The 19,765-nt window shown below is 49.0% G+C and overlaps 1 protein-coding gene across 2 annotated transcripts in view; it reads left to right on the top strand.

The window, feature by feature from the left end:
* Positions 1–19,765, top strand: part of STK10 (serine/threonine kinase 10) — a 200,572-nt gene that overhangs the window by 63,724 nt on the left and 117,083 nt on the right. For both annotated transcript variants that reach the window (XM_077137647.1, XM_077137646.1), the window contains exon 2: positions 17,737–17,901. In XM_077137647.1, coding sequence (XP_076993762.1) covers positions 17,737–17,901 — 165 coding nt within the window. The remainder of the gene's footprint in view (positions 1–17,736; positions 17,902–19,765) is intronic.

Raw genomic sequence — 19,765 nt, 5'->3', positions numbered from 1 at the left:
GGGCTGGGGAGGCCCTTGGGAGGCACTGGGGCCTGCAGGGCTGACCCAGGAATTTGGTGCTAGTCCACTAAGGAGGTCTCCAGCTGGCCCCATAGAAGCCAGGGTGAAGTGAGCTAAAAAACATCAGCCTTCTCAGTCCCCAGCCCCATCCCAGACCTCTCAGATTCCTAGGCCACCCGAGGTTACCCAGACTAGGGGAGATCCCGAGGCGCTCCCACCCCACAACTCCCCAGAACAGCCCAGGATGGTGGCTCCTGGGCCTGCTGCTGAGGGGAGTAGATCAGGGTAGTTGAGGGGTGACGACTTGGGGTCAGTAGGCTTGGGGTCCCAATCCTGGGCCTGCCATTTGGAGTCCACGCAGATGGCTTCCTGGAACCACAGGCTCTTGTCTGTGAAATGGAGGTAATAGGAGGGGATGCCTTTAGCATCTGCTCCCCACCCCGGAAGTGCTCAGGAAATGAGAAGCGTGTGTTATTACTGATGCTGTAGGTGACACACAGGAGCCATCCTGGCCAGTTACCATGACAACTCAGGACAAGATGGAAATACTTCAGTGTTTGTAGCTCATCCTTCCTCCCAGTGAGTCTCAACCTTGGCACTATTGACATTTTGGGCTGGATAATTATTGATTGTGGGGCCGTCCTGTGCAGTGTGGGATGTTTAGCAGCATCCCTGGCCTCCACCCAGGGTAGATGCCAGTAGCAGCTACCCACCCACTCAGCCCTCCAGTTGTGACAACTAAAAATATCTCAGACGTTGCCAGATGTGCCCTAGCATCTGTGTTCCCACAGATGAACGGGCTTTAGTTCAGATCAGCAAACAGTATTTGTGTTCCTACTGCTTGTCGAGGCTCTAGGCGTGTGATGAAAGACTTGGGCCAGGCAGCCAGATAGATTAGGGTTCAAATCCTGGCTGACTCGCTAAAGGCTATGTCATGTTGGGCGACTGGCTTGTTTCTGAGCCTCAGTTTCCCCATGTGTATGATTGGGCTGATACTCAGATCTACCCCACAGAGCTGCTCTGAGAATTAGTTGAGCAACTCACCCAAAAAGCTTAGCAGGTGGTCTTTGGTATGTGCTCAGGATCAGCCAGCGTTCTCTCTTGCCACTTCCAGTGAGGCACGGGGAAGGAAAGGGGAAAGCACAAACTCCAGATGACAGGATTGTAGTGGCATCAATGGAGGGGCAGAGACAGGTCCCTTGACAGAGAGAGGCGAGGACTTTTGCCTGGCTGGGCAGGTGCTGTGGCCATAGGATGATGGGAGAGAAGGAAGTCGGGGCCAGGAGAGGGTCTGGGCAGTGAGACCAAGGGGACTGGCTAGAGGCTCTTGAGCCATGAACCATCAACAGGTTTGCGGGGCTCCCACAGTGATTGAACCGAATTTGAATTGTCAGTATTTTGAAATTAGGTGATTTCACGTAAAAGCTTAGCTTCCTGTCTTTGCAAACATCAGATAAGCCAATACCACTGCCTGCCGTCCTGTAGAAATGTGATGTGAGCCACATATGGGATTTTAAATTTTCTAGTAGCCTCATTACAAAGAAGGAAAAGCTAAGCGGTGGAAATTAGTAGTAGATCTAATTTAATGCAGGATATCCAAAATATTGTCATTTCAGCATGTAATCCATATGGATGTAGAGATCATTTATATTCTTTTTCTTCATAGTAAGTCTTTGGTGTGTGTTTTACACTCATAGTGCTTCCCTGTTTGGACTAGCTGCATTTCAAGTGCTCAGTAGCCCTTGTAGCTAGTGGCTCCTACATTGGACAGGGTAGGTCTGGCCTCTGCTGTTTGCTGCCATCCTATTGTTATCTGCCCCACCCCATCCCGCCCCCACCAGTCCACTCTACCCGTTTGTATTACCTCTGCACGCCCTGTATTTGGAGGGTTTGGGAGCTGTGCTTGGTCTGGGGGGCTGGCCAGGATATGGGCGGATCTAGAATAGTATTTGGGGACCAAGTCAAGATGGTCTGGAAATTGGACTTGACAGTTCTGACCTCAGCTAATGTCTCTGTGCGCCCAAGCCGCCAGGGCCTGGCCAGATCAGCTTCATGTAGTGGTAGAGTGTGGGGGGGGCATCTTTGGATGGGGGAAGAGAAGAGGCTGTGACCAGAGAGGGGAGCAGTTTGCCCAAGGCCACAAATTGGGGGATGCCTGAGCAAGGTTTCCTGGCTGTCCAGGCTCAAGGTGACACTATAACTAAAATCTAGGTCAGAGCAGTCCCACCCTGGTTGCTGGAGCTGGCAGTGTGCGAGAGCAGGTCCCCGTTAGAACCCAGGGAGGGCGGCCGATGAATGGCAGGCAATCAACCTTAGAAGGACATGTCTTATGTGGGAATGGGAGGGCTGGAGAGAGGAGAGAGAGCAGAGATGAGATGGGAATGAATACTCATGATTGCCAGAGATAACGGTGGCACAGGATCCTGGCTGAGTTCCTGGAGTTCAAGCCTAGTTCTACACCTTGCAGGCTGTATGATTTGAGGGAAATGGCTTTATTTGGGCCTCAGTTTCTTTAGCTGAAAAATGATGTTAGTAATGGTACTACCTCATAGGATTGTCAGTGGTTGAAAAGAGATAACCCATGCAATGCACTTAATCTAGCACACTGGATAAGCTCAGATAAATGTTAGCCATTAGAATAATTATTGAGCACCTACTGTATGCCTGGCACTGTGGGTTCCCAGGTGAGCAAAATAAATGAGCATGGAAATGACTTTTGTTCAGTTCTGAAAAATCTCTCCATCATTTATTGTTCTGTTATCCCCATGAAGGCAGAGGTTGGTATTCCTGCTCAATGTCTGATGAAGCAGCAGCCCAGAGAGGTACAGGGGCTTGCTCAAGGACACACAGCTTGTCCATGGCTAGGCAGGACTTGAATCCAATGTCTCTGGCCAGGACCCTGTGCCTTTTCCACTGCACGGCATGGAGGGAAAGACAAAGGAGCTTGGAGAAGGTCTGGGTCACTTCAAATAGCATCTCTCTGCTGTCTTGGCCTTTCTGTGTTCAGGAATATGTCACTTTTACCCAGGCTTGCCTCAGCGGGCTTGAGCCTGGGGAAGGCAATCGTGGCCTCTCATGCAGAGGAAGTGGTGACAGAGGCAGGCAAGGCTAGCAGAGGAAGTGGCGAGGGAAAGGGGCAGGCGTCAGGGCGGGGAAGCTGGGTGCTCCTGGGGCCCCCTTCTGGGGCCCTGGTGGGTGTTGGGCTTTAGGCACCACTTTGTCTGAGGGTGCAAGGGGCAGGGAAGGACATGTACCCAAAAAGCCACCTCCCTTCCCCTTTCTCCTCCCCCAGACTCCCGCCCTCCCCTGTACTCACCCTCCACGCCACTTACTCTTTTCCCTCTTCCCCTTTCTCTTTACTTTCCACTTTGTTGCATTATTTTTCTCTTCCTTCTTGTTTAGCTTACTAACAGGCTATAACAGAGTCAGAATTGAGACTGTAGGACTTGGGGGAGACTGGGGTTGGGGGAGTTGGGGAGGGGTTGGTCGGTATACTAGTGACCAAAGAGTTAACCTGGTAAGTCTCTGTTTGGTGGTGGGGAAGGCCAAGGCCACAGAGAAATTGAAGGAAGCATAGCCTTTTTCTCTCTCAGGACCTTTGCACTTGCAGCTCCCTCTTCCTCTGACTCTTTGCAGAGGCAGGCTGGGACGCAGAGGTTCCTTTCCCTCCTCTGTGAGGCCTGCCCTGACCACCCCTCTCTGGTCTCAACAACAGCTCCCTGTTGATTTCCTTTAGACCTCTTGTCACAAACTGGGATTCTCTTATTTTTTCTTGTTTACTTTCTGTCTTCCTTAGCATTTGTAGGGTCCCTGAGGGCAGGGAGTTACCCATCTTTAGGGTCCCCAGGGCCTGGAATAGGGCCTGCTCCTGCTCATAATAGATTCTCAGTTAATATCTGCTGAATGAATGAATGAACGAATGAACAAATGAATGAGTAAATGATAGACCCAACTTCTTCCCTCTCTCTAGGCAGGCTCAACACTGTGGTTATGAGTACAGGTGCCCGGAATCAGTTCTGAGCTTTCTCCTCAGTTCCCCGCTGCCTGCTGTGTGACCTTGGCCAAGCACCTCACCTCTCTGAGCCTAGTTCTGAAGCTGTAAAATGAGGATCAAAATAGTACATATCTTAGAGAGTTGTATGAAGTTTGAAATGTGAGAAAACCCTTAGCATCTTGCCTAACATGGAGGAAGCAAGCAGTAAGTGTGACCTATTGTTACTGTGATTGTTATGATTTCTGATGATTGACTAGATTATCTGGCATGGATGGAGGCAGATTCCCTTCAGGCCCCCGATCCTCCTCCCCTGGCTTATTACAGTGGAGGATGCGTCTAGATAGATGTGCCAAGTCCCTAGGGATCATCCTGAAATATATGGCTACGTTGCTGTTTTAGGAAGGTAAGCACAATTTGATGAAGATGAAGGTTCCATCCCAGCCTTCAAGGAGTTTGCTGTCCAGGAAGGGCAGTGAGGTCCAGGGGTATGTTGAACTTGGGTATGTCAAGCCCCAGCTCTGTGCCTGCTCAAGGTCAGGGTCAGTCAAGGGTAGCCGAGGGTGCCGCAGGCGGCTGGAAGAGCAACCTCCATGCCCTTGAAGGAGACACCCAGGCTGGTGCCCTACTCCCCTTTGCCCTGCTCCCCTTTGCCCTCCTTACTGGAAAGATCTACCCTTTCTTGTCTGGAAGCCCAGGCCCAATTCCTGGCCCTCCGGCCCTCCGCAGTGGTTGGCATGCTGAGGCAGGGCCCCCATGGAGCTGGCACGCCTTTGTCTTCAATCCTGAGAGTCTTCCTGCCCCTGTTTTGCATTTTGGCGGGTGCAAGCCTCCTTCTGCTCCCTCGAGCTCCTTCACCCCTGCTCCTCCCTTTAAGGTAACGAGAAACCCACCCCTGGAGCTGACGAGTGGTGAGCGGTGCACCTCTGGGAATGAGGAGCTGGAGCTCCGGGTGCCAGTGTTGGCCTCTGCCCCTAGCCCCCTGACCTGACTGTGTGACTGTCCGTAGTGGGCCCGCAAGTCATGCCCAAAGGTGAAGCGCCCCCACCTCCCCCACCGTGGAGGTCCTGACCTGGGGATGCTGTTCACCCCCAAAATCCCACTCAGTCACTGGCCTTGCTGTGTGACCTTGGGCAAGTGACATCATTCCTCTGAGCCTCCGTTTCCTGGTCTGCAAAATGGGAATAATAGCACCTCTCACTGGTGGGACACAAGGTGCCTTCACACCTGCAGTGTCTGGAAATCAGTGCCAAGGACACACAGCCAGAACTGACCCAAGCCCGGCTTGGTGTGGGGCGTAGCCGGGGAGGGTGTAAATTGGCTCAGCCATCGGGAGGTTGGTTTGCAACATGTAAATCAAGCCTTAGGCTCTGGATGCAGTTCCATGTGCCCAGTGCTGAGTGGCCAGACAAAAGCATAAAAGGGTCAAATAAATGATGGTTCCGCTGTCCAATGGAAGAGTTAGTGGTGGTTAGAAATGACATTGAACAGTGCTTTGTGACCCAAAAGGCTATCTATGACATATTGTTAAATGAGAATAAAAATGACAAATCAATATGTGCAGTTTAATCCCGATTTTATAAAGTAGAGAAGAATATCTTTGTTGGGACAGAGACAGTAATAATGAACAAATATTTGCCTTGCCCTTACTGAGTCCAGCCCTATTCTAAACACTTTTCGGGTATTAACTATTTTAAAGGCTCATAACAGCCCCAGGAGGCGGGAACTGTTAGCATTTATATTGTACAAATGAGGAAACTGAGGGACAGGGAAGTCATATAAGTGCCCCCACCCAGGGTCATTCAGCTGGGAAGTGTTAGAGCCAGGATGGCCAAATGTAGGTGCAAATCATGTTGTAAAATACTAGGGGAACGTGCTCCAGAGTGCCAAAGGTGATTATCTCTGGATTACCAGTGGTTTTAATTTTCTTCTTCATGCCATTATGTTTTTAAGATTCCTTGTGATGCGTGTGTGTTACTTTTAAAACAATAATTTAAAAAAACACCAGAAGTACTGTTTACCAAAACACGGGGCTACCTTAACCCCTTTGAGCTTTGGGACTTTTGGAAAACACGGTTGATAACAGGCTGCTTCTCCCAAGTCTGTGATGAAGGATATGTGAGATAAAGCTGAAAAGGTGCCATAATATGGTGTGGGGGCCATAGAAGGCCCTCCCCTGTGCTCAGGGTCCCTGATGCATCTTGTTGACAATAGACTCCCCCATAATTCAGACACCTCTCTGGGGTCTGAGGAGGCCTGGGAAAGCTCAGAGCAGCAGCGTCACAGAAGCGGAGCCCACCTGCATCTTTCCACTATTCTTTATCAGTGATACATGGACTGGATTCCCCATCACTTTTGAAGAGTCGAGAGCTGAAGTCTCCCACATCCCTTGCCAAGTTGGACAAGCTGCCGGGGTTTTTGGCCAGTGCCACGACTTGGCATCTTTGGGGCCAGTCCCATTCCGGTTTCCGATTTTCATTTGCTGACCCAGGAGGACTTTGGAGGTTCAGCCTTTCCCTGCTCTGCCAGGAGAGCTTGCCAAGCTTCTCCTCCCCAAGGGTGAGAGTATTGAGTGCATGTCTTTAGAGGGAATGTCGCTCCTCTGCTTTTGTGCTCCATAATCTTCGCCATCCTTAAGTGTCACTTGTTCTGAAACTCAGCCGTCTCATTTGTCGCGGGGCTGAAACTTGGCATGGCCATCATTGATCTGGAAGAGATTTCTCTCCACTTAGCAGGGCTCATTAACTGTGTCCCTCCTGTCCCCAGCCAAAAAGCTTTGCCTTCTTCAAGTTGAAGAGGTGCTATCTTCCAAAACGTAAGCTAGAGATTCAGAAATCTAAGTTATGTTGGGGAGAAAATGGACTTTTCTCTCTCCTCTTATGTGGAGTGGCTCACATCTCTGTTTACAGAGAGGAACAAACACCAATTCATTCGTCCCTCCATTATTTTTAAATAGTATTGAGTATATTCTATGACCAGACAGAAGAATAAGATACATTGGTGAAAAGATAAGCATGGTTTTAGACTTTTGAAAACAGAGCAAAACAAAAATACACAATCCCAAGAGAGAGTAGTAGTACCCAGGAGTCAACAGACAAATACACAAGGCTTTATACACTTTCTCATGTGCCACAAGAACTGTCTGTATTTCCACTCGGAAACTAAGGCCTGGTTTCCTGGCTTCCCCAAGGGCACTTAGTGGGTAAGTGGTAGAATCAGGACTTGAACTTAGATTCTTTAATTTAAGATTCTGTGCTATTTCCATTCCACAGATTGCTCAATAGAGATTTTTCCATTTCTAAATTTGCTAAGGTAGGGACATTGGCTGTTATGGGGTAGGTAACTGTAAACATAAACTTCTGGCTGTTGTATTGTGGGGAGGAGAGGAGCTGGTGTTCTAGAACCCAGCAACAAGGTTGGTTCAAGTGTCTTTTGGAAAAGAGGAAGGCTTGATGATTGTTCTCTGAATAAATATATCTTTCATTCCTTTATCCCTCTCTCACATCCACCCACCCATCCTTCAACTTACCCACTCTCCCAGCCATCCTTACAGCCATCTACCCTTTCATTTTCCCGTTCACCCATCCACCCACTCTCCCATTCGGTCTGTCACCTATCTGCTCAGCCACCCCCCTCCCATCCATCCCTGTCCATCCACCAGCCACACACCCGTCTTCCATCCGTCCACTCATCCTTCCATCCACCCTGCTGATTCATCCTCCTCCTCACCCGTGCACTCTCCTACCTTCCCACCCTCCCATTCATTCACGGGCTGCTCTGTGCCAGGCTCCGTGGAGCAGACCATGATGAATCAGACGTGGGCTTAGCCTTTCCAAGCTCACAGCCTGGTCAGAGAGAGAAGCTGTGAGAACAGATGATTGTGGCATCAAGCAGGCTGTGCTGAAATCCCTATTAAGGTGTGAAAAACTTCTAGTAGGGGAGGAGGGCGGATGGGGCTTTGGGGAAGTCTTCATGGACTTTGTGGGTTGGTTAAATATAGGTGTGGGGAAGGTCTCCAGGTGGAGAAGGAGCCTGGAGGTGGGGTGCGTGGGTGGAGTGGCTGTTTGGAGCACGGAATGGGTAGAGGGAGTGACAGGGAGCAAGGCATGAGGGCTGTGAATGCTGGGCCAGGGACTTCTTTATTTCATCCACAGTAGGGAGCCATTGAAGGTTTGCCGTAAGAGTGTTTCTGGTTGAAGACAGTGGGGAGGAGTGGGGAAGAAGGACTGGCACCAAGAACACTGGGTGGAAGACCCTTGGAGATGTTTACCTGGGTGGGCTGCTGTGGGAAAAAGGCCCTGGGCAGAGAGCCAGACCTGAGTTTTGAGTCCTGACTGCCGCTTCCTAGCTGTGTGACCTTGGACAAGCCACTTTCCCTGCCTGGGCCTTCATTTTCTCATGGACTTGTGCAGCACAACCCACAGCCTATCCTTTCCTCTGCTGCCTGGGTCTCAGCTTCTCCTTCTCCCCAAGGCCCACAAGTTTATGGCATCTGGAACAGGGCTTGTGGTACTTATGACTTCTCTTCTGGACTAACTCATGCCTCTCAGCCAGGGTGGTTAGCAAGGTCCGACCCCAAGCCCCCTTGGCTGCCCATCCTGGCCCCATGTATGCTGCCCTCAGCCCACCCACCTGGAATTCGTGCAGGGCCCTTCCCTGGTATGTAACCAGTTCTGCTGAGACCCTGGCTCCCTCTGGGGCCAGATTTCCTCTCTCCCTAGTAGAGTCAGAAGCCTTTCCTGCAATTGGCAACCGCTGTCACCATGCAAAGATGAAATGGTTTCAGGCAGGGCTACCACCGCTGTATATTCTGTGGGAAACAGACCAAGCCCCTCCTGGATTCCAGTGGCCTGAACTATTATCTGACACATGCCTGGCACAGCCATCCAAAAGAAAGAGCATGAGAAAAATAGAAACCTTTAGCCTTGACTTCTCCATTCTTTGGCACTGACCCACGGAACTCGGCTATTCATTTGACAGGTCAGCTGGGAGCCCTCCCTCAAGCCCTGCTGCCCAGCCCGGTTGCTGGGAGACCTCATTAGCAAATGATGGCCTGTGAGTTCCGCAGCCCACTCCGTGTTTTCGTTCCCAGCCAAAGAAATAGATATTTCTAAGACTGCTCCTGGGACACCAGGGTGTTTTAGATAGTCCCTCACCTTTGTGAGGAGGCATTTTCTGTCGGGGAGGGCTGGAATATAACTCCTACAGCTCAGTGATGCTCAGAAGTTCCTGCGGTGCAGGAAATGCTCTCTCTCTCTGTTCTGTTCAGTCTGGTAGCCACTAGCTGAATGTAGTTATTAAGCACTTGGAATGTGGCTAATGCAACTGAGGAACTAAAAATATAATTTAATTTCAATTACTTAAAACAGCCACATGTGGTTAGTGGCTCAAGTGGGTCCTGAGAGGTCAAGGGAGCCCATCTGTGGAAACATTTAAGACAAACTTCAGGACGAAGCAGTTCCTTTCTGTGCTGGAACTTCCTTTGCACCCATCCCATCTGTCCTCCCTGGGAATCCTGCGGATAATTTGCTAGAAGTTGTTGGGGGTAAAAATAACCCTTATTAACCATCTGCCTTCTTGCCATGTTCATCTCTGTCCGTAGATGCACACAGGTTTCCCAAAGCTATCACTTAGCTACAATTTTATTATCCTGCCTTACTATTATGGTTAAAAATTTTTTTCTAATCACTCTATCTTCCTATTTATCGTTTTTAGGGATTACGTACTAACGTATTAAGTTAACCTTTTTTCATTATAGACTTACAGGACCATCATCTAGCAAATATCTTTTGTTGTTTCTGTTGAATTATTTCCTGGTCCTCAATACCGAGGAATAAAGGGATAATTGGCTTAAAAGGTCAACTGTTTTCAAGGCTCTTAAAATATGTGTGTGTATACATTTTATGTATATATTTTTGTTTTGTTTTTTAAACATGGCAGGCACTGGGAATCGAACCCAAGTCTCCCTCATGGCAGGCAAGAACTCTGCCACTGAGCCACTGCGGCCTGCCCTGTGTATATATTTTTTAAATCTCTAAATGGTTGAATCAATTTAAATTGAATTGGTTTTCTTATATATAAAATGGGACTTTTCATGGTACTTCCCTCCCAGAGTTATAGAAATCAGTTGAGGGGATCAGAGTGTCCACTTACTCCCCCTCTCTACCCTACTGCTTACTATTGCTCTCTGGCCTCTGAGCGGTTTCACTGTCAGGCTCCCCTTGGAGGCACAGTAGAGGCAGGCAGTCCAGGCCAGCGGCCTCACCTTCATTTTACCACCTTGTCACCAGCACTGGGGGTTATCATTATTCTTTGTTTTTCTGCTAATTTAATAAGTGTAACATGATTCTGCTTTTTTTTTTTTTTTTTGAGGACAATTCTTTTGTTAGAAGAATCCCATGCTTTCTGTTGGCCTGTGGCCTCTTAGCCACATTTCCCACCTAAGTTCCCCAGATCTTAAATACTAAGCCAGGCCCACTGTGAGGCCTCAGCATCCCTTTGTAGGTTGTGGGGAGATTGTATGTGGTGAGACTGGCCTTCATTAACATGGTTGCATGGTAAAGCACGTCCATAAATATCTGTTCTCTGCTCAACCATCCCCAGAAACAGGGAACTCATTTCCTTTTATATTAGGCTGCTATTGGTGACAAGTGACAGACATATACAAGGGAATTTACTAGCTTGCGTAACCAAAATGTTTAAGGGTAGTTCTGCTTTCAGGAATGGCTAGTTCCAGTGCTCCACAGACTCTTCAGCACTCTGCCCTCCTCCTTGTGGGCCCTGCTTCCCTCTGTCATGGCCTCAATCTCAGGCGGGCTCTCCAAAGATGAGAAAAGACAGATTACAAGATCAGTCTACTGGTTGAGCAACCCAGAGGGGGAAAAAAATTCTTTCACAATAACCTTAGCAAAATTCAAAAGAAAACAAAAAACTGACTGACCAAACACCCATGTATAACCCCGTGGGCCTGGTTTGGGTCACATGCACCCCAGCCAGTGACTGACTGAGGGCATCAGTATGCTGATTGGCAGGGCCTGAGCTGTGGGCCTGTAGATATAGCGGGTCAACTCCTCTTGAATTCCTTGGAGTAGGAGTGAGGAAGAGGTGGTTCCCAAAAGAAACCCAGAGTTTTGAGTCCGCAAGGAGGAATGGATGCCAGCCAGGTGCCTCCCTTCCCCCTCCCCCCACCCCCATCAGGATTCCTTCCAGGCAGCTCCATCTGCTCCCAGGTGGAAGTGGGCAGTGCCACACTGAACAGGCCCCTCCAGACCCTTTGGCCCTTGTGTCCTCATTTACTCTTGTTCTTCTGTTTTACAGATGAACCCTTGGGCCTGCCCTCCTCTCTTTGGACTCAGTTTTCTCATCTGCAGAGTAAGGATTGGGGAGTCCAGGTTTAGGGGCAATGGCCAAAGTTCTTTCTCATTCCTAAATTTCTGTGTTTTTCACCCATTTCCCAGGAGGAGGAGGAGGGAAGGATACAGACATCAGCTGGGAGCTGGGAGGAGAGAGGAGGGTCTGGGGGCTGTTCCCTGTTGGCTACCAACTGGGCCCCTTGGGTGGGGCAGGACTCCAGTCAGGAGATTGTCCCCACCTCCTCGGGCTGGGCCCTGCATGCGTGTGGGCACAAGGGGGAGGATTGTTCCCACAGAGGTGCCTGTGCCAAAAAACACAAGTAGCCACTGTGTGTGTGCTCTCGAGGGTGTGGGTTGAGGCGTTAGTCACTGCCGGCCAGCGGTAGAGGGCCAGGCGGTGCTCCCCCAACCCCTCACTGGACCCCATCCTCGCCTAGGCTTGTGGGAGAGACGGACGTCAGAGGCCACAGACAGCCACTTGTTCTTTATGACAGCCTTGCTTGTGAACTCCCACTTGCCCCAGAGTGCCCTATCTACTCAGACCACCCTTAGCTTTCCCAGACCCACCCCCTTCCCCAAGACGCCCTCACATAGAGCATGGAGAGAGCTGGAGTATCATTTTCCCACCCTCCTGCCATATAGAGGAGGGGCCCAGACTGGGCCTTTGCAGACTTTACAAGCACCTTCTGGGAAAGCCATCAGGTACATGGACTTTAAAGCCACACAAGTCCGAATTCAAATCCCAGCCCTGTTATTTATCTGCTGTGTGACCTTGAGCAAGTGAATTAACCTCTCTGAGCAAGTTTTCTTATATGTATAATGGGACTTTTCATAGTACTTCCCTCACAGAGTTGTAGAAATCAGTTGAGGGGATCAGAGTGTCCTCTTACTCCCTCTCTCTACTCTACTGCCTACTTGGAGGCACAGTAGAGGCAGGCAGGTCCAGGCCAGCAGCCTCACCTTCCAACCCAGCAGCGAAAGAAGACTTGTGCGGTGTCAGCAGTCTGCGAGGCGGCTGTATTGAGGTTGCGTTTTATTGGCTGACTTGATCACTTGCCTATCCCTGAGCCAATCACTGTAGCCAGAGAAAATGCAGTGGCCTGATTGGCCAGGATGAGCCCACCACTCCCTTCTAGATTCGTTGGAGTCAGCTCCTTTGCCTTCAAGGACCCGAAAAGGAGGGAGGTTGGCTCCCCTGAAGAAGAATCAGGAAAGGGTGCATTATGTTACTGGAGGGTGATGGGTCCCACGTGCATATTCTGTCTCTAAACAAAAGCTGTTTGTCTAGTTCACTAGGAAAGTGCTTCACATATAATATGGGCTCAGTAAATAATGAGTGAGCGGGTGAGGATTCCTGGAGCCTAGCTAGTGAAGAGAACACTGGGCTGGGAGTCTGGAGACCCCACTACAGCTCGCAGTCCTGGGTGGGTCCTGTTACCTCTCTGAGCCTCAGTGTCCTCGTTTGGGAAATGAGCATAATGGATACACCTGCCTTAATGGCTTGTGGACCAGCCTGAGCCGCCCTGCAGCTGCCAAGTGCTCTACCAGGGTTGTTACCAAACAAATACGGGGTTCTCTGCCCATGCACATAGGAGCCAATATGGCACCCCAGGTTTAAAAGAGAAAAATAGTTTATTGCTATGCATGAAGCAGGAGATCAGATGGCCTGTGAGCCCGAAATCTGCCTTCCTGAGTCTAAGGAATTCAGGGTTTTTATAGATTCGAGCAAGGGGAGATGAAGTTGTTACCATTACAATATCTAATATAAACAGGACCGAGACTAAGCTAGAATAACCATTACCATAGTAAGTATACACAGGGCTGAGACTGCTTGAGTTTCAATAATTTCAAGTATTCTGCCTATTCTACAATATCGAAAGAAAGACATCCATATAATAATTCAGTAAACACAATCATTTGTTAATTCTTAATTTCTCGGTTACAACATGAGTGGTTGCTTTTGGTTTGGTTGTCCTTATCTTTAGCAAAGGGAGGTGAATATGGCACTCTCCAAGAAAGGTCCCTTGGGAAAGGATTTCAAGCTTAGGCTTTCTGAGCCAGACAGGCTTGCATTTGGATCCAGCCTTCAAAACCCACTGGCTTTGTGGCCTGAGGCCAACGTGCCTTGCCTCTCTGACTCTCAGATTCCTAATCTGTAAATTGGGAATGATGACACCTGTCTTTGAGGGCTGGATTGAGGTTGAAAGAAGAAATCCAGTTGAAGGCCTGCCCTGACACAGGGTGTGTGCCCAGTCTTTGTTAGCTGTTTTTATCATCAGCGATTATTACATCCTCTCCGGCCTCGAGTCATGGATCGCTGCCTTAACTGGGCTTTTAAAGAATTTGAGTTTGGCCAAGTCACTTTATGGGCCATGTTTTCTACTAATCCCTTTCTGGCACTGGGCAGTGGGAGTTCCTCAGTATTGACACTGGCGGGAAGCTGGCGCCCGGCTGGAGGCCTGGCCCTGTGCTCAACGCCGCCTTTCAGGGTAGCACAGCAAGGCAGGTTTTGTGTAGTCCTGGAAAACTGTGTCTGCCTGGACCTCCCCCGCCTCCAGGCGAGAACATTCCTATCCAGGAAAACCAGGAAGAGGTGACATGCAGCCTCCTTCACCAGCTCTCCGGAGCAAAAGGGAAAGGGTGGGCTTTGTCCAGCTCAGCTCTTGCGCCTTGCCACTCGCTCTTGGTGGTGGCTGGGGAGATCATGGGCAAGATGGTTGCCTTGGTAACCTACCCTCGCCCCTCACCCTGGCCCCTTCCATCCTTCACACCTTCCTTCTCCTTAAAGAAGTGGAGGGGCTGTAACTTCTCTTCTGAGTTGGGAGAGGAGAAGGAGGAGCTGTGAGGAGGTGGGTGGAGTACACATGTGAAAGGATGCTTTATTTTATCTTTTATTTTTCCTGCTGGGGTACATATATGGAACATAAAATTTGCCAATTTAACCATTTTTAAGTACAGTTCAGTGGCATTAATTACTTTTACAGTGTGGCACTACCATCACCATCATCCATTACCAAAACTTTTTCATCTTCCCCAACAGAATCTCTAACCTGTTAAGCGATTACTGCCCATTTCTGCCACCCCCACCCCTGGTAATCTCTATTCTACTTTCTGTCCCTGTGCATTTGCTTATTCTGGATGTGTCATATACGTAGAATCATACAATATTTGTCCCTTTGTGTCTGGCTTATTTCACTCAGAATAATGTGCTCAAGGTTCATCCATATTGCAGCATGGATCAGCTGCATTTCTTTTTAGGGCTGAATAATATTCCACTGGGTGTATGTATGATGTTTTGCTTATCCACTTATCTGTTGGTAGACACTTGAGTTGTTTCCACCATTTGGCTATTGTGAATACTGCTGCTGCAAGCTGTGTACACTTTTCTGCTTGAGACCCTGCTTTCAATTCTTTGGGGTATATAAGGATACTTTATCTTTGATGTTCCTTTGGTGGGATCAGTAAAAAAATCATAATAGTTACGTAATAAGTTAAATGTGTGTGTGGAGAGAGAAAGAGAGAGAGAGAGAGGCAGGCAGACCCTGACTGATAAATTGATGGGTTTCTAGGGTATTCTGAACAAGCTTTTGAAACTGAGTTTAGTGGGAGGAACCCCTGGAGGTAGGGCTGAGTAAACGGGGTGAATTCTGGGACAAGAACTGACCCCAGGGAATGGTCCCTCCTGAAATTCCCTTCCCTGAGCTTGGCAACTTGACCGGATGTGGGAGGCCGCACAGGCTCTCGGCTGGCGGGGGAGGATGTGTCTGCTGAGTGTGCAGACCCGGGGGCCAGGCGGCCTGCGTTCCCTGCCCAGCTCTGCCCCTCACTTGCTTGGTGACTCTGCCTCAGCCTCATCTGTCCCCCAAACCATAACGGGACCTACTTCGCAGGGCGGTTGAGAAGCCAGAGGTGTTAGCACACGGAAGAAGTGTAGACCAGTCCCAGTACTGGGGGAGCCCTTGGTAAACATTGCTGGTTATCACTGCAGGGGGACCCTAGAGATGTGGCAGCTCACTTAACAGAAACATTTACCTAAAATGAGAATAAATTTACAAAAAGGAAATGAACATAAAAATTGCCCATTTGCATCACGCCCCAGCATCACTTCCTTCCTGGAAGGCTCCCTGTGGCGTTTTGGTGTCAGCTGCCCAGCCCCCCTGTCAGAAACCCCCGCTGCCTCATCATCGTCTGACTGTCCGAATAGACCATGAACTCTGTGGGGCCAGGCAGAGGGTCTCCTTGTCCCTGTGTCGTGGGTGCCTTGGGCCGGGTCAGCCCAGCAGCGCCCCTGAGTGCATGTCTGCGACTCATCTAATCTCAGAGGCTGCTCGGTTCTGAGATGGCAGGGAGGAGACTTTGTACCGGAGTGGAAAGAACCTTTGAAGTTAGAGGGCTCAGATTCAAATCCTGACGTCATGCTCCCCTGGGGCCCCAAGGGGACTTTCATGGGGGAAGAATGTGGCTGCTGAGTGTGCGGACTGGGACGCTGCCCCCCTTCCCCTTTAAACCTTGACTTCCTTCTCTGCCGAGTGGGGGTAGCGGGGAGGTGCAGGTCCCGTGATGATCACACCTAGTGTGAGAATCCTTTGTCATCCCTGGGGCCCCGAACGTGGCAGTAATTCCACCATCGGGCATGTCCCGTGGAGGCGGGTCCCAGCCTGTCAGGCAGGTGTGGGTGGAGCGTGACCAGTATCAGCCTGAAAGCCCTTAGGAAGGTGCTGCCTCGGAGACCCCGTTCTCCGTAAGCCCTGCGCAGCCCGGCTTCAGTTGCCTGCTGTGTCAAGGCTCCAGAAGCAGCAGCTCACTTTGGGGGCCACGTTGAGGGACACGTGTTCCTTTTACATACTGGAATCCCGAGCCGTTCTCACAGGCAGGACCGCCCCCGCCCCCGGGCTCGCGGGACCATCCCAGGGAACGGTGGGTTCTCCACTCCCACGTCCTGGACACCCGGAGGGGTGGAAGTTGCCGCCTTTACACGGGTTTCTCTCTTTCATCAAACAGGAAACAGTTGCTTCGCCAGGTGAAATGCATTTAGGAAGTAAGCCCTCTGTAATCAGTGTGTGCTTCCTTAAAACCCTTTTTCATTTCGCTTTTAATGTATATGAAATGATGCAAATAAATGCATGAAAACATTCCTATTAAAATTTTTTTAAAGCAAAACAGTGAAAATGCCCTTTAACTCCCCCTCCCCACTTCTGGTCCAGCCCAGTCTGCTGTCAGGATGCGGGTGTATCTTTCCAGGATTTTTCCGTGCTTTTACATACACACGTGTGTATTTAGGAAAGTAGAGTTTTCCATTTTTTATGCAAGAAATATCCTACCACGTTTATTGTTCAGTGACTTGAGTTTTTACTCAATAACTCAATGGTCTTTCCGTGTTGGTGTTTCTAGAGCTATTCTACTCTTATTATTGTTAATTTCGTTAGATTGGAAATGATATGGTGGAGATTGTCCTTTTTTTTTCTTAAGTGAATTACTGGCTGTTTTGTCTGCGTGAAAGAGATATTCATGTTCTCATGAAAGAATTCCATCTTTTAGAAATGCTTTCTTGATTATCTGCTTTAAAAAAATGTATTGTGGTAGCATACATATATATAACATAAAGCTTACCATTTTAACCATTTTTAAGTGAATCCTTCAGCAGTATTAATTACATTTACCATTTTGTACCACCATCACCACCATCCCTTACCAAAACTTTCTCATCACCCGGAAAGGAAACCCTGTACCCATTAGGCAGTAACTCCTGTTACCCCTCCCCCAGCTCCTGATAACTTCTAATCTACTTACAATCTCTATGAATTTGCCTATTTTTCGTTATTTCATATAAGTAGAATTGCATAATATTTGTTCTTTTGTATCTGGCTTATGTCATTCAACATGATGTCTTGAAGGTTTGCATTGTCACGTGCATCAGAACTTCATGTCTGTTTTATGACAGAATGATGCTCCATTGTGCAGATAGGCCACTGCTCATCCATGCGTCTGTTGATGGGCACTTGGGTTGTTTCCATCTTTTGGCTATCGTGAACAGTGTTGCTGGGAACACTGGGGTACACGTATCTGTTTGAGACCCTGCTTTCAGTCCTTCAGGATGTATGCCTAGGAGCAATTATATTTTTTTATTCCATAGTCCGGATGCAGCATAGTTCTTTGTCTTTTCCCATAACAGAGCAGTGTTTGTCATGCATGTATCCCTGTGCTGGTAGGATGTGCAGCACTGGCCTTTGTCGGGAACATGTCGCTCCTCATTCAACTTCTCCAGCCTTGTCCAGCACGTGACACCTCCATTTTCACACCCGGTTGTCTCATGCCTGGCTCTCCAGGCTAGCTTCCGAGGGCCAGTTTCCTTGCAGACGTGTCTGGTTGACCTTCCGTGTCTCCGCTTTGCAGGCCAAGAACAAGGAGACTGGTGCCCTGGCCGCAGCCAAAGTGATTGAGACCAAGAGTGAGGAAGAGCTGGAAGACTACATTGTGGAGATTGAGATACTGGCCACCTGCGACCACCCCTACATCGTGAAGCTCCTGGGAGCCTACTTCTATGACGGGAAGCTGTGGGTAAGGGTGCCACCCTGTTGCCTCCCCTCTGCCCCCTCAGCGTGGGGGTCTGGAGGTCCCCAAGCCTGGTCATCAATTAGGCTCTCCAATTCGAGGTTCCTCAGCGTCTGCTTTGAGGTGGGGAGAAGGTGAAGTCGGTGGGGTTCTGACACTCTGTCTTATCCCCAGAGGCTCCTCGGCCTTCGGGATCGGGGCAGTGGCTCCGAGCAGGAACTCCAAAGCTCTGCCACCTGGACCCAAACGCCAGCTCTGATACTTACAAGCTGGATGACTGTGGGCAAGTGTCTTAGTTTGCCATGGCCACTATAACAAATATCACACGGTGGGTGGTGTGCTTAAATAAATGCTTAAACAACAAGCATTTATTGTCTTATGGTTTCAGAGGCTAGAGGTCCAAAATCAAGGCATCGGCAGGGCCATGCTTTCTCGCCAGCATCTGTAGCACTTTGGTGCTGGCTTGCTGCCTTCCTTGGGGTCCCTTGCCTTGTACCTGGGCCTCCCATCACCCAGAGAGCTCTCTCTCTCTCTCTCTGCTTCTGCTATTCCTGTTTTGGTTCATTTCTGGCTTCCTTTTGTGGCTTTCTCTGGTTTCTGGCTTCTCTCTGTAAGGCCTCCAGTAATACGGATTTAGGCTCACCCTGATTCGGTTGGGCCACACCTAAATGGGATTTTAGAGGACCCCGTGCACAAATGGGTCCACACCTTACCTGGTGATGATGCCTTCAAAGGGTCCTAATTATAAATGGGTTCACACCCACAGCAGTGTGGATTAAGATTATGAACATGTCATTTGTTGGGGGCGTGATTCAATCCACCCAATAAGCTCTTAACGTCTCTGTGCCTTGGTTTCTCCATCTATAAGACAGTGATGATGACAGCACCTAGCTCATAGAGTTTTTCTGGGAATTAAATGAGTTAATTCGTGTTTAGTACTTAGAACAGTGCCTGGTGGGGAGCATGGATGGTTCAGTGGTAGAATACCTGCCTGCCATGTGGGAAACCCGCATTCTATTCTTGGACCATGCACCACCACCACCACCACCCACCCCCAAAAAAGAACAGTACCTAGAACAAATAAGAGCTTATTAAAGTGCTGGCTATTTTATCACTGCCTCTCCACTACCACTGCTGCAGCTGCTTCCTAGAGGTTCAATAACAGCAGTAAAGAAGGGGCCCTCTAACATTCTCCCATCTTCTGTCAGCAATCTCATCCTTTGATTGCATAATGCTGACGCAGCTTCAAGCCCCACTTTCCAACCTCAGTATCACCCCTCAACTCCTATAAAAAGATTCTGGGGTGCCCCCTGGTTTTCACAGGACAAACCTCCATCAGTGTTCTCCTAGCATGAATGCTTCTCACTCTATAAAACCCAAGCCTCCTAGGACATAAATAGCTCTCTAAAGTTTTTTTTTTCAGCTAATGTTTCCTGTAGAAAACATATATACCTTTGTCCCCCAAACTCTGTACAACACTTTTAACAAAATGATGCACAGAAAAGCCTCACATTCATTGTAGATGGCTTGGAAGAATATGAGAATCACATGGAGACATTTTGAAAAGGGAGCTGAGGGTCAGCAGGGCCTGAGCCTGGCAGATGTCCCTGGAGCCAGGAGAGCCTCTCCAGAGTCATGTTGCTATGCACAGCAACAGCCTGTTAACAACCTGAATAATTATTTAGCAACCGGGAAGGGATGTTTTAAGGATTACACATCCTACTATGACAGTCTCTCATGTATAAAGAGAGTTTCACTATGTTGTGGTTTTATTTTCTGAAATTAAAGAGGGGGGATTAGAGTTGACATGTGATGTTTTATCATTTTTCCCACTTAAGATAATGGGAAATAGACTCCTGGTTGGCTGTTT

The sequence above is a fragment of the Tamandua tetradactyla genome, chromosome 20, assembly GCF_023851605.1.
Source record: "Tamandua tetradactyla isolate mTamTet1 chromosome 20, mTamTet1.pri, whole genome shotgun sequence".
NCBI classification, from domain to species: Eukaryota; Metazoa; Chordata; class Mammalia; order Pilosa; family Myrmecophagidae; genus Tamandua; species Tamandua tetradactyla.
The sequence above is the reverse complement of the archived record's forward strand: the minus strand, read 5'-3'. Positions and strand labels throughout refer to the sequence as shown.